General features: G+C 33.8%; 1 protein-coding gene across 1 annotated transcript; it reads right to left on the bottom strand.

Annotated features, from left to right (window-relative positions):
- Window positions 1-5,968: 5,968 nt before the first annotated feature.
- On the bottom strand, window positions 5,969-14,788 carry LOC148598170 (tribbles homolog 2-like). Its single transcript, XM_088560014.1, has 3 exons — window positions 13,865-14,788; window positions 11,064-11,356; window positions 5,969-7,756 (listed from the first exon to the last, which is right to left on the bottom strand). Exons 1-3 carry the CDS (start codon window positions 14,123-14,125, stop codon window positions 7,288-7,290), a joined length of 1,023 nt encoding a protein of 340 aa, XP_088416140.1. The 5' UTR covers window positions 14,126-14,788; the 3' UTR covers window positions 5,969-7,287.
- Window positions 14,789-15,819: the final 1,031 nt, after the last annotated feature.

Here is a 15,819-nt window from a genome sequence, read left to right on the forward strand (position 1 = left end):
TATTATTTCTTATTCATAATAAAAAAAATATTTTATCATTTCTTATTCTACTCTCTTTTATTTTACTACTTAGGCTTATAAATACATTTCTAATTTGCTCCTTTGGCTATACTTTTAGCATTTCTTAAGTTCACGCGTAAATTTTGGATTTTAATATTTATACTTGTTAAATTCTAGAAGCTGACCAATCTAACCAATAACAACCAATCCAGTTTTCAAACTTAAAAAAAACATTGGTCAACCCATTCACCAGAGGCATGGGCTGGAACAGTCTCGTGTGGTGTTGGTAAAACTGCGTACTAACGTCGTGTGCTACATTTTTGTAGCAAGGTAAAATCGGGGAATTATGCTCGGCTAGACAATACAGTCTAAATTTACTTACACGTTTTGGCCCAGCATAAACTTTTCGGCATTCTAGATAAGCATAGACCTTTGGTATTTAATTAAATTTCTCACACTATAATTAATAAATTCGCACTTCACCTTTGGATATTCACTAAACCACACCTATTTGACTTTAAAATGCATACTCTATTTGGCAATCTAAATCACAGTTTGTTTTTTGTTTTTTGTTTTTTTTCGTCTCCTGGACCGGCTGGTTGTCCTTGGCTCTTCTCCATCCAACTTGGCATTTTCCTCCTTTACATGGTCCTATTTCATTTTAATTTTTACTGTTCAAAATCATGCACTAGTAGTTGCCAAATTGAGCTGTCCGTGCGAAATCCTACAGGGTAGCCAATGACGTTAAACAAGGATTTTCATAGTAGACATGATTACAGTTATGTTTAAATAATACCAAAATAAATGAATGAATAAATGAATAACTGGTTGAAATTAAGATTTTATTTTTATTCATCGCAAGTAATGGTCTTTGAATGGGAGAATTTACATTACATGCATGGAATATTGGTCATCTCTAATATAGAAATTTCGTTCTTTAGATAGATCTATGCATTTAAGAATTTATTTATATTATAAAAGTAACAATGAAGTAAAAAAAAACGACAAACTTAGGAAGGGTGTTATTTTTAAGCTGTACTCTTCACCACAATAAAACACACAATCTATGCATATGATTGCCGATCAACATAGTAACGCGGGAAATTATAATTCTCAAAACGCAAAAATATTATATCAAATTTAATTTATAAAAATAAATGTTAATGCTCGAATGATAATCAAATTAAAAATGTCATGTTTAAATTGTCAATTTATTACTTTAAAGTCCTTATTATGAAATAACAAAAGTATCATTTTATTAGTTTAATTAGCCAAATCTAAAGATAAGGAATGTCAGGGAGTTTATATTTGTAATTTATAATGTGAAATAGAGTTCGAGGACACTTTGATTAAAACTAACTGAAGTATAATTTTTAATAGTAGCTAGTTCTAGCTCGAAAGATTTATATTATATTGATAACATATAGCCGAGAGAGTGATAGAGCAGTTTGTCACATTGAGGCATAACCGAGGCTGACATTCTATTTTCAAGGGGGTAACAAACCCTGTATCACCATCTAAGGAGCCGTCAGCTACGAATTTATAGAAGTGACCACTTCATGTCAATCAAGTAAGGAAAGATCAAATATTTTTAATAGGTGATTAATTTTGATGGTGGACTTTGATTTTGAAGAAAAAAAAACATCCTCGTGTGTATTCTTTTCTTAATAGACAGATCACATGCAGGGGAAAGGGTTTTTTTTTAAATTTTTTTTGGGGGGGAGGGGTTGGAAAATTTAAGTTCATTAATTCTGGCGTGTTCAGGGATCCAGCTATTTTGAAAAGAGTAGGTCCAGGATATTCGTTAGTCACTGTGTCTTAATGATGCATGTATTTAAGGAGGTAGACCTAGGGTAAGGGACATAACTCATGAAATCAGTGATATGTTTGTATTATAATATTCAATTTCACCTAAGCCTTTCAAGCTTTCGTTTGAAGCGGAATAAAATGAATCCATGTTAATTGGATTCTTACATAAGATTGATGTAAAATGCTGAATAGAAACGTTCCAATGATTTTTAAGAGTCCCTTACCCCAGGTCTACCTGTTAATAAACTTTTGCCATGTAGCAAAAAGGGAATAAGCTGTAATGGACCCCTTTTTCGAATTTCTGGATCTGTCACTAAATCTACATATGACTTAGTGCATATCAACATCATAAAACGGAAAGGAATTAAGTATCACTGCTTGATTGCTTGATAGACCCGTGTGGGTCCGTGTGTCAAAAGAATAGGCCAGCAGCAGCGATAAGTTTTTCGTAAAAGGTGCCTTAATAGTGCTCAGAACCCTGGGCTAGGGCACTTTACTCACAGAGCAACTGGGTTGTGTGCCCCAGGTGGTGGAATGGGGTACCCCTGGCATGTAGCATGCTGGGGTCGTCAGGCACTCATACGGAAAATCTGTCCGCATGCAAAGCGTAGTGGTGCAACGTGTTGGGAAAGATACTACGTTCCTCGTACGTTAAAGAACCCAGCTGTGTTCTGTTGGAGTAGGAACAATTGGACTCCGTCACAGGAGGCTAAATTGCCCGACCCTACCCACCTCTCCCTATTTCCAGTGGCAATCCAAATTTACCGTATACCGACCCTATTATCCTTGTGTCCCATCCCATTTTCATTTCATCATCATTCCATGTTCATGTTATCATCCATTTCATGTTCATCGCCTGTACACAGCTGAAATATTTATGCTCGGGCGTTAAACCCCACCAATCAATCAATCAATCATGATCTATCTAACACAAACAATCAATCGACTTCAGGACGACTTAAACAGGCAGTGCTGTTAGTAGAGAATTTCATGAAAAGTGATTGGAGTACGAGTACAAGTATGTATGTATATACATGTATTATCCCTTAAGCTGGATCATAACACGTGTATACTATATACATGTAGAGTTCCCCATTTCGGATCCACTTTACGAGTACATGTTATGAATTATTATGAAACCCAACCGATTTCGTAATATTCTTATTAGGAAATCGCTGACCCATAAAGTTCGTGACCCGAAAGTTTATCTAACAATAATCTATATTTAATATTGAATAAGTTTTTAAAAAAGGAAGAAATATAGTCAGGCGATCTGCTATTTTTAAATATTCGTTATGTCTGTCTGAGCAAGGCCATTACGTGAACCGCGGCTGTATTTATTTATGTTATGCAAGCACCTCTTACAAATGCGTGCTTTATTGATGCCATATAAAGGGTGGCCAATCATACATATAAAATTCATAAGAAACCAGAACTACATGGTGAAAAGGGGGTGGGGCACTTGACCGTAGCTCTCTTGACTAATTTCAAAACTTCTTACGTATGTATTCCCTTATTTTGACATATAATGAATTTTCTATATCACGAACCACATTATCATACCCCCATTGGATCCATCTTTGAAGTATCCGAAATAAATTTTAAAGGTAAAATAGTGAACATTTAAGATTTATTGCAAAAACAAACATTTGCCCCAATTTCGGGGGATGTCGCCTAAATCAGGGCATGAAATTGATATTTAATGTTATTTCTTTTTCATGTTTTGGAGAAAAAAATTTACTCATCCTTTGAAAAAAAATCAAAAAGAACAAGGATCATGTATTTTTTCCTCATTTCTTTTAAAACCAAGCAGATTTCCGAATAATAATATTGATTTCGGTTTCTATTGAAATATTAATAAAAATTTTGCGCTTGCACGAAAAAAAATCTTATCGGACATCAAATACAAAGATGTATCCAGCCCCTCCCCTCCGGATAAAAAAAGCATGTGGGAATGCACGATGCATGTTTCCTTCACATATTACTTAATGAACTTGGTTAGGACTCTTTTCAAAATTTCTGGATTCGCCGCTCTGGCTCTGTAAAACTTAAGTATTTCTACGTACTTGATGTTGATGTTGTAGACTCGGAATTTGCGTATTGTATGACGAAATAATTTTTCAAACTTTTCAGAGGTCATCGACCAGTCGAGGTTAAAAGTTTAATGTACTACTGATCATATAGGATTTTGAAATACGAACAAGTTTGTTCTAAATGAATATGCAGACCGTTTCAATGTTTTATTGGATGATGATAACGCACTGAGGCAGGTTCATAGATTTTGGAAATGGGGTGCTGCAGGAGGGTTCTAAAAAGGGGGAATCCAGGCTATTAAATATTAATTATTTTTTTGCCAACATTGTGCAAAAACAAACAAAATTATCAGTTAAAAAGGGAAGATCCGCAAGTTTGAAGTTTATATTAAGTGGGGTGGGTCCGATCAAGAAATATACAAAAGGGGCTATTATTCGTTTAATTATAGCAAAATTAAATCATGTTGCAGGATTTATGACCCCGTGGTCCGGGTGTCAAAAGAATAGGCCCGCAGCAGCGCTAAGCTTGTCGTAAAAGGCGACTAAATAATGCTCAGAAACCTGGCCGGGGCTAGAGCGCTCTGCCCACAGAACAACTGGGTTTTGTGCCCCAGGTGGTGGAATGGGGTAACCCTGGCATGTTACATGCTGGGGTCGTCAGGCCATAATACGGAAAACCTGACCGCAAACCATAGTGGTGCAACGTGTTGGGAAAGATGCCACGTTCCTCGCACGTTAAAGAACCCAGTTGTGGTATTCTCCCGGAGTAGGAACCATAGGGCTCCGCCGTAGGAGGCTAAATTGCCCGACCCTACCCACCTCTCCCTTTTTCCAGTGCCAATCAAAATATGTCGACCCCATTATCCTTGTGTCCCATACCATTTTTTCTTTTCATCATCATTCCATGTTTATTTTATAATCCATTTCATGTTTATCGCCTGAATATAGCTGAAATGTTGCTGCTCGGGCGTTAAACCCCATCATTCAATCAATCAATCATGATCTACCTTTCAGATACATTTTTGCGATAAAATGATTTGCAGGGAACGCGTACCCTGAACAATCAGATCCAGTACTAGCATGAGCCATCAGCTCACTATTCAAGCATGATACAGCTTTGTTACATGTATTTTATTGCAATTAGACATTTGACCAGAATCAAAATTTTGGACCCCATTTCTTAAACGAGTTCTTGTCAGGACCTCCAAATCGATCCAGAATATCCTTTGGCACAAAATGGTACAACATTTTAGCGAGACATATTAACTTGTAGTTAGGTTATTGTCACAACTTCAGGAAAATGCTTGTTCCTGTCCAAAGTTTCCTCAACGGTCAAGTTTTAACCCCGCCTGACCTTTGTGGTATAGCATATTGCTAACAATATTAGACATTTATCTGTTTTTTACTGCATGGAGTTAAATTTCATAAAATGCATGTTCCTCTTTCATCTACCCGAACGTGACATTTTATGAGCGACTTTGCGGGTTACAAGAAAAATTGGGTTTTAACAACCTTGAATACCAATACAGGCCTCTCACGGTCGATGTTAGTGGGTTAGTAGAACCAACTGGTGTTGGTGGCGAAGCCCAGCCTTCGGGATACCTGACCGAAGAACTCGGTCAGAGCATGTCCTATTAGCGGCTGGGCTGCTATGTTGACGCTCTGGCCTACTCCCAGGTCCCACGTTGGTCTGAGAGCATTCCCCCACTCTGTTTGGGAGTTCATTCTTGTTCAGAAACAGTTACTGATCACATAACCAGTCTTAGTTTTTCATTTGACTGTTGGGCTTTTGGGATAAAAATTGTATAGATAGCACTCTGCAAGAGTTATCGTTCTTGATTTGGATTCATTTGGTTGATTTTGGTGGGAGATGAATGTATGATTTTCTAACAAGTGCAAATCCGATTGTAAAAATGATTATCATATATAAAAATACAGCGTATGTAGACTGAAAAAGTATTGTTTGTTAGGTGAGTTTTCCTACACCATTAATCACTTTACCATTGGCAGTGTCTGAATTTTATATGACTGGTTCTTAAAATGTTCTATGTATCAAGACCTTTTCTCAAAGCAAGATATTTTGTAATTGGAAAACACAAGGATTACTAAAGAAAAACAAAGAATCATTTCAAGTTAAATGTATTTTATTTGAAAGTCCAGTGTTTCACTAACAGTAAAACACAATTGGATTCCAGTAACATTTTCTAAATAACAATAACATTAACACTGTATAAACATGATAAATTAAGGAAGTCAGAATATATGCTACAAAATCACACAAAAATGTGAACTTCGAGTTCCACACTTCAGTATCTACTTCCATGTTCACACAAAAGTTGAACTTCCAGTTTCACACTTCAGTATCCACTTCCATGTTCACACAAAAGTTGAACTTCCAGTTTCACACTCAGTGAATAGACTTATACACTGTAAACTGATAACTACATGTATACAGATATGCTCAGTAAAATAAATGGAAATTTTTTACCTCAATCTAAATTGTAATTAATTTTTCATGTTACAAAATTAATAATTTTAACATGTGTCAATTTTTTTTATTGACAATTTGAAGTGTGATAAACCACACAAATTACAGAAGTCAAACAGTTTCAATTAAATGAATAATAAAATGGTTATCATGTTAACCACAATTTACAAACTAAAATTTCAAATTTGTTTTCTTGTAAAAATTTGTAAAAGAAAACCAAATCAACATTTTGAAATAAATACAGGTACACAAATACTACAAGTACACACATACATGTTTAAATACAAATACACCAATAAATTCAATTACCATACACTCAAACAAAAACACGCACACACAAAATGAAATTATTCAAGTGAGCTCTAGGGGTGATTATTATGATACGATGGTAAGCTTTCACACCTGAAACAATTACTGTAAAAGTCTTAACTTTTGCGGTGTACTTATTTTCACTTATTTGTGGTGAACATACATGTAAAAGTAAAAAAAAGTACGCATAAAATTAATTTTCAATGCTGTATATTGATTTTTTTTTTATTCCCCACAAATTGATATCCTTCGAATATGTTCACTTGACTGAATCTGTGAAAACTAGCAACTGCCAAATTTAACAGGTTTACAGCAAGCTTCAATTTTTCTCATAAAAAAATTGGAAGTGAATATTGCTTAGTGCTTTATAAGGTGCTTGGCACACAGTACAATTGCACAACAGATTTTGTAATGTACATGTATAAAATAAATAGTACTTTTTTGTATGAATTTTGTTTTTCTCCCATTGTCCAAGTTTAAAGCTGCCATTCAAGTGGACAGATGAACAACCTAATAGCTTCTGAAGACTTCTACATCAAAATTCGGACCCGTAGTAGAGTATCACCGTCTAATGGACAATGCACATTGTGCATTAAAACATATTACTGGCTCTTTATATTTTGAAACACAATAAATAACACCAATTGTTCAAAGAAAGAAATCTTCCTCTTCGTTGAAGACAACATTTGGAACGGCTTGGTCACTACTTTTGTGGTCGATGATTGTCATAAAACCACTTGACTTTTTTCCGTTGATCCAAGGATGTTGAAGAGTGTCGCCAGCTGTTAGTCTTTCCGACGGATCACGGCGAAGAAGACTGCGGATGAGACATTTAGCTTTCACTGACAACATCTGCGGTATGTTATATTGACCACGGCGGATTTTCCCAAACAAAGCACTAGGGTCTGAATCGTGAAATGGATATCTTCCGACTAGCATAGTGTATAGCATGACACCCAAGCTCCAAATATCAGCTGCTCTGCCTGAATAAGTTTCAGTGGAATGAAGAATTTCGGGACTGACATACGCTGGGCAGCCATGTTTGTCTGCTAAGTGATCATTGTTTTCGTCTTCCAATACACGAGCATCTTCTAACCCATCAAGTCTTAAATCAGTTCTGAAATGATAAAATCATAACCGTAAGATACACTGAACTGTAATAGTATTTTTCAATAGAGACATATTAAGCTTAATTAGGGAAAAAACATTTGAGTAGCACTCCAGCTAAGAAAAATGCAAAATGTGAGTAGAAAGCCTACATATTTTTATTTTTGATATTTTGATTGAATTGCCATAGTAAACACAAACTAACATTCAGTTTTTCATATGACCTGCGTTCTTAGGAGATAAAAATTATATAGGATGCACAGTAGATTTCAAAATTATGAGAGATAATTCTGTGAATGACACTCAAATACAATAGAATCTACTGGATTTTCAATCTTGATGATCTCCTAAGAGCAGGCAGATTTGAATGAATAACTACACAATTCATAATACAGACCCATAAAACAACTTAATTACAAAAATAAAAATATATAGCCTTTTTTGGGGTATATCACATTTTTCAGATTTTGCAGGATTCTTACAAAGACAACTACTTAACTACTACATGTACATGTACATTGAACTTGTATTCAGAGAACATAAGGAAACATCACAATGAAAAAATTGCCAATTTATTGGTGTTATATAATAAACCACATGACTATGAAATCATATGATAAAACCATTAAACATGTGACCAACTGCTTTGTTCTATTAAATACAGACTGGCAGTATAAAAAGTCATTCATTGTAAAAGTGCATACTTATAACTCCTTTAATATATAAAGAGTACCATCAAGGTCCATGCACATACATTTACATGTAGTTTCACCAGGTTTTCCCAAAGAGCAGTTAAATGTATCCTTTTTTTCATTTGAACAAACATATACATGTATATGAACATGTACATTTTTGTACACTGTATGCTTTGTATAAATGTACAATGAACAATTCTACAGATTCAAAAGATTTCTCCATAAATGAGCTCCATGTGCATGTACTTCAGGTTCCTTTTCAATACTGAAGTCAACAACAAAACTAGATCAATGCTGGGAATTGAAGGAAACTCCCAATGACTCACATAATTACCAATTCCAATTAAATTCAAATTATGTGACATTTAGAGACAGTTACGCTTATTTCCTGAGACCATCAATCCTGTTAAATTTTACCTTAATAATGCATTTTTAATTTATACCAGGGTTTTGTGACATGCCATTCATGACATTATAAACTGTAAATGTAGACTCACTACAATTCCATGTACACATTGTAAATATGTCAATTTAGTGACCTTGACCAATAAGTCATTGATCATTTTGCCTTGAGAAATTTTAAGTAAATTTAACTATATAATGAACACATTATCATGTCCTTGAAGTCCAACCTTCAATTTTTTTCTTTCATAAGATGGTTTACACAATTAGACTGACATGGACCATGAAGTTTAACTGATAACATGGTCAGAACACAAACTGATACATTACAGTACAAAATGTAGAACATGGATTTATCTTTGACCTTTATGACCTTTCTCATTAGAGTATCTGTACCTATCCACTTTCCCTACAGTTGACATTTTATCACCAAAATGTTTTACCTATTAAAAGGGTATAACTGGCACAAACATGGACATTAACATGTACATGTATTTCCCTTACCACATTTGAATGACAAGTCATGTACATGTACCATGTTACCATGTGGAAATGCACACCCATGAAGTGTCACTAATTTACAACAGTTTCCTTCCAAAAACGCTCCCCAAACTACTACTATCTTACAATCTACATTTGAGTTTTTCCAGAAAATTACACACACATATATGCACTGAAAAAATAGTTGAGTCTATAGTTTAAAGGCTTTCAACTTCAAATATCATACAATCTTTCATGTGCCTGTCCTTATGACGCGACTGGTGACGTTAGCTTATCAATGAAAGAATAAAGTACACGTTTTCTTTTTAAACTTGAGGAAATAAAGACCTGGTAATGTAGCACCATAGGCATACTGAACTGTATAAAATGCATTCAATCTGCTGTTTAATTGAATAAAACTAAATCAAATATCTTGTTTCTGATCATATTACAGTTTGGATTATTATTCATGAAAAATATTAAATTCTCCTCAGATTCCAAATGATACATCTTATCCAGACTTTCATATTGTACAAGTTTTTTGTATCACTAACCAGTCAATACATTCACATTCCAAAGGCCAGATTGCTTATCCCTTACCTATAAACATTGTAAAATTCTACAGAAGGACTTGGCCTTTAAACAGAGCTTTATGTAAATATCTAAATCCATTAAGTATTTATCAACCTCATGCAATTGTAATAAACTATGTATTCAGAAGATGGGTGTGCCGACTATGTAAACAAATTGGTACATGTGTAACATTGTAAGCCAATGGGTGGAGTTAGAAATCGTGTCCTAGTTTCTGTAACAAGGAAATTACTTAGTGATAAATAAGTTTGTAGCTTGTGCTTTTCTTTTTACTCAATACAGAGAGGTGTCTAAAAACAAATAGTTCTTGCGAGCTGCACAAACCTAACATCATTAGTTTATAAGATTTCTACAAAAGCATGATACATGTACATGTAAACTATACATATAAATACATGTACGAATGTATCAAAAGAGTTTTGTACATTGTAAGACTAAATGTAAAAAAAAATTATGTGTACAATGTACTTCACTTGCTTTACTTTCAGTGATTTTTGACAATTTTTTTTGTATCCCAAGTCATTTTTGAGATTGAAAACTTGCTGAATCAAATTTTCCTTATCCTCCTACATTTCAGGGAAAGCCATAAAGAAGCTCTTAGAGAAGGAACCTTGTATTAGTTCCATTGATTTTGTTTCCAACCATTAATCAATGGAACTGAAGGCTCTAAACAAGGAAGTTAAGCAGACAGCTTTATGGATCGAGGCGTTATCATATTGTCAACTTTATCCATTTTCATGCATGTGTCTTATACAATTGGGAATTACATATACAAAAATGTACATGTAAAATTCATCCCAAGAACAATAGTTCTTCCAGTTTTGTACAGGCCAATAGCCAATAAATTCTTATTGGATATTCGTCAGAGGATTTCAACAAATTTTTTATTGCTTAACAAAATTTAGGCATGCATTTAATATTTTTTTTATGTTTGTTTTGCTTTAAAGAAGGGGTAAGGGGTCTTAGAAAGCTGAACTGAAAATGTACCAGTACATGTAAATACACATACTTGTACATGATGATCCTATTTGATTCTCTGACAATTTAGAGATTCAGCTACCAAGATATACATATACTTGTCATGGACATGGTTTCTTGGATTTTACACCTCCACAGCAACATAATTTTGATTTACATTCATTTCCTTACCTTTCAGGGTTTTTGAAGACAAATTTCCTCAACTTGAGATCACGAAGAACTACCCCACTATCATGACAATGTTCTACGGCAGAAACAATTTGTTCAAATAGTCGACAGGCTTCTTCTTCTTTCAGACGTTTTCTCTGACGAACGTAAGAATGCAGGTCACCATAATGTTTTTCAAATATAACGTATGCTTTTGTTTCCCCGAGAATTATCTCGGAGATGCTACTCAGATGTTCATGACAGTCAACAGCCCAATATGCAGCAAGAATTTCTCGGTACTTCATAATCGGAAATACCTGGAAAATATAAACAAAGAAAAACATAAGTTCACTTCAATATGTATACAATGTAGGGTATGATGCAGCATCAATGTACATGTATGCTAGAAAGCATCCAGTTTCAGATTATTTATTCTCGCTTTTATTTACTTGCATTTATAACCAATGTATACAATGTAGGGTATGGTGCAGCATCAATGTATATGCATGCTAGAAAGCATCCAGTTTCTGAGTATTTACTCTCACTTTTATTTACTTGCATTTATAACCAATGTATACAATGTAGGGTATAGGATCAATGTACATGTTTGCTAGAAAGCACCCCGTTTCAGAGTATTTATCCTCGCTTTTATTTACTTGCCTTTATAACCAATGTACATGTACAGTTGCAAATTATAATCAACACCCAACAATTGTGCTAAGTTGTGACAAGAAAAAATCCTTCAAATGTTCAACATTTACAAGTACATGTGCTCAAACAAATGTTAAACAAAAAAGTCTCTTCATCCTCTAGTTTATCTTTTTTGGTAGTCAATGTTTTCTTTTCATGTACATGTACTACATGTATTTATTAATAACCTCAAGAATGTGCTGGTGAATACAAAATTCAATTATGATCAAAAATAGCTGTGTTGTAGTATAAATCAGCTGATGAACAACTCAACATTCCAGAGATTATTTTTAGAAACTTGTTGATGAGACAGCAACAACTGCAGGAAAAATCAATATACTGTAACTTGCCATGTCAATAATGAAGTCATTCAAATGGTTCTGATGGGAGAAAACAAATTTAATCAATACATGGAGTGGTTCCTTTATTTGAAAATTAATTACATCCACTTCCTCAGGTATATGTTTTTTTTCCTCAAATAGTGCAGTTACATTTAACCTACATTTTGTAAATCTACATTCTTTAGGCATGTGAAACTAGAAATTAACAAAATTAAACAAATTTTGAAACAAAACGAATAATTATTAACAATAAACGTGCATGTATCTTATTTAAACCACATTCCTTAATTAATGACTCAAATTGATTAATTTTTATAAATAAACTTCCTGTATAGTATTAAGTCCAGGATGTTTACCTTTATCTTACCCAATACACACTGCACTTATTTGTGAATTCACTTCCTATTCCTAATTATGTTATACAAGAAACATACATGTACATGTAAGAAAAAATCTGGTACAAGGAAAACCCTTGTACTTTCGGTTACAAAACTATCAACATGTTCATTTTTTACAAATTTCAACAAATTTGGTCAAATACATGTATTACATATAGAGCATGTAGAATAATCAATAATCAGGCTCGTAAATTTTAAATAATGTACTTTTTTCAACTTTTTAAACTTCATTTTTTTTAAAAGTACCATACAACAAAATAACAATTCAAAATTTGAATTTAAATTTTAGATTCCTCTCCAAACTTGAACATCAATGAACTATAGAACGGTGGGCAAAATTTGAAGAAAATGGACAATAGAAAACGCAAATTGTAGCAATGTCACAGTCTGTTTCCTCATCCCATTAGGGGTCAACGGCCACATGTTTATTTATATTTAGCCACTGATGACACAGCAAGTTAAGCTAATTATGGACTCATGACAAATTAACATGATTTCTCACCACCTAATCACCAAAATGGCAATCACTCATGCATTCATGGACAATGTGTCATTTTTTTTTTACAACAACACTAAGTACAATATGTACATGTACAAATGTTAAATATGCATAATTAATAATATTATAAAAAATCTTTCAAGTAAAAATGTATTTGTTTTTGGCATACATGTACATGTAAAAAGTAACACTTCCATGTACATGTACTTTGTTATAGAACTTTTATTAAATATAATTTTCAAATTGTCTTTTTGTTGAATGAATATCTCAAGTATTTTAAATTAAGAATTTTACCACTGCAGTACAAAGATTCAAAAAATAATTTTAAATTTGTACATTTTGTAATTTAAAAAAAAATTAAACAATTTTCTAATTTAAATCTTTAAATTTCACGATTTCCTATGAAATAATGGGGTCTTTCATTGGTGAATTACTATATCATTCTTGTCTAATACTTTCTTTGTTCCAAGTTCAAAAGCATGACTCACCTGTATGAGTTCACCTTTGTTCTGACAGGTGTACTACGTGTTTCATCATGATATTGAGAAAAAATGTGAAAAATACTTAATATACCAATATTTAATATATGTGAATTAATTTGAAATATTCAAATATTTCAGTTTCATTTTCTAAACTAGTTAAGTTGGAATTTTTTTCCACTGGGGAAATTCCAAAAATTTTGTCAAAGGGGAGTAACTCAGCACATACACTGTTGCATAAACAAAGCCCACACATAGATACAAATGTACATGTACAGGAAATATTTCTTGAAACTTCCTTTTGGTATACATTCTGATTCTCCGGGATTTTTTTCATAAAACACCGAGATATGTGTATATGTATTAGAAAAGAAAAAAAATAAATACACCAGATTGAGTTATAGTACAAAATCCATACCTTGCAAATGTATTCTTCATTGTTCTGCCAATTCACAGCTTTGTAACTTTCCCCTTCTAACTGTCCCAACAGAAGATATCGCCCAATTTTCGACACATTCTGTGGAGAATATTTCTCTGGAAACTTTGGAGGAGGTGATGATGGTTGTAAGTCTGGACTAAGATTCCCAGGAACTAAGTTAAATGATACATCCAAATCTGTTTTCTTCCTCGGCCCATGACTCGGAATACTAAGTCTGGGCCTTGGACGTGTAATGCTCATTAATATAATGGACTCAAATGGCAGGTACAGTCGAGATCAACTTGTTCTCAACTCAGTAACTGAAAAGTTCCTTTGTCTGATCCAGATAGTCCTACTTTCACTTTCCCTCCAATGAAACAAAGAACAAAAGATGTTCCACGAATCCTAAGCTAATTATGGGATTAAACAGCAAATTCAAGTCAAATATCTTGGTATAAAAAATAACAATAAATCACAGATATGCTTATTGGCAGTGTAAAAACAAAAACGTTTTTGTTCACTTGAAACAAAACGCCAATTTCCTCGTGCGCTCCTTCACACAAAACCGCGCTAAAAAGTCAACGATTTTCCACGTGTTTCCAACTAATGTTGAGAGTGTGCTGTATTGTCTTCTAATTTTCTTGTTATGTTGCAAGTTTACAGATTTTCACTAAATGCGTCTTTCAATTCGTGATGAAATGCGTAGATCGAAGTATTGCCTAACCAGTCATTCACCGGGTCGTTCTGCGTTTGTTACAAAAGCTGAACGGGATCGCTATTTCAAACAAGACAAACCTTTAGTGTTGGTAGATTTTTATCCTAAGTGGTAGCACACTCTCTTGGAAACACTTGGGAAGGGCACGATGTACCAACCCTCCCCGTTTAACAACCCTCACTAACACGAAGTACAGTCGCCATTGTGCTAAATTTTATTAGCAACGTGTATAACTGTCTATATACCTGCATATTACTCCGCACAAATATGCGACGAATGCTTAATCCGGTAAAAATCACGAATTTATTTGATAATTTCTGTTTAGTTTTTCATTCAATATATAATTTCTTGCTCACAAATGGTCAACATCATTTGTTAATCTTGCATTAGCATGCACTAATGTACTACGCATTAGAACTATATTCTAGTCGGCGGCCGAATTGCATCCCATTGATGAAACTCTTCTGTTCGGATGTTTTCTTGAATCTGGGTTCGATTTAAACTAATATTCCTTGAACTTCCGAGTAAATCAAAGATGATTGGTTTGTTTTATCTATTTTTAGCAATGGAATGGGATAACCCAATATGTTACTTCCATATAAGGACAGTGTTAATCGATTATTATTCGTTGGTAGGCGCTGACGTAGCGAAACGCGTCATCAAAATAGTAATTTTATATGTTGGAGGATTCCTTTGTGTACGATTTGTCGTAGTAAAATCCGTCTTGTTATGATGCAACGCCTTCTTTCTGAAATAATGAAATGATGCAACTAAGACATATAGAAGCATGACAACAAACTATAATTGGGTCACTAGAGCACTAAATATCTAACAAATATTAATTCATATAAAATTAAAATCTTGTACCCTTGGCTTTGTTTATTAATTAATTATTACCGGGGTTTTCAGTTCATTTGAATTAATTTGCATGTGTTTGTGGGACAATTAAGGGTGGGGAGTTTGGTTCTATAAATCAGTTAAAGCAGGCACATGTAGAGTCTTTATGAACGTCTAAATATGTTCAACATCATGAAATCATGGTAAAATTTACAATGAATATTTCGGACAACTCGATCTTCAGCAAAACAATGCCGGAGTCGGACCCAACTTATGTTGAAATAAATGTATATTCCGTGCTAAATTTGGACACAATTGTGCTCATGAGCAAATAATAGCTCGGAACCGCTGACAAACTGACAAATAGACTTACTTAAAAGCAATCTTTAATTAAAAAAAAAAA

The sequence above is a fragment of the Perna viridis genome, chromosome 14 (assembly GCF_037379345.1).
Source record: "Perna viridis isolate PV_CMFRI_1.1 ecotype Kerala chromosome 14, ASM3737934v1, whole genome shotgun sequence".
Lineage (NCBI taxonomy): Eukaryota > Metazoa > Mollusca > Bivalvia > Mytilida > Mytilidae > Perna > Perna viridis.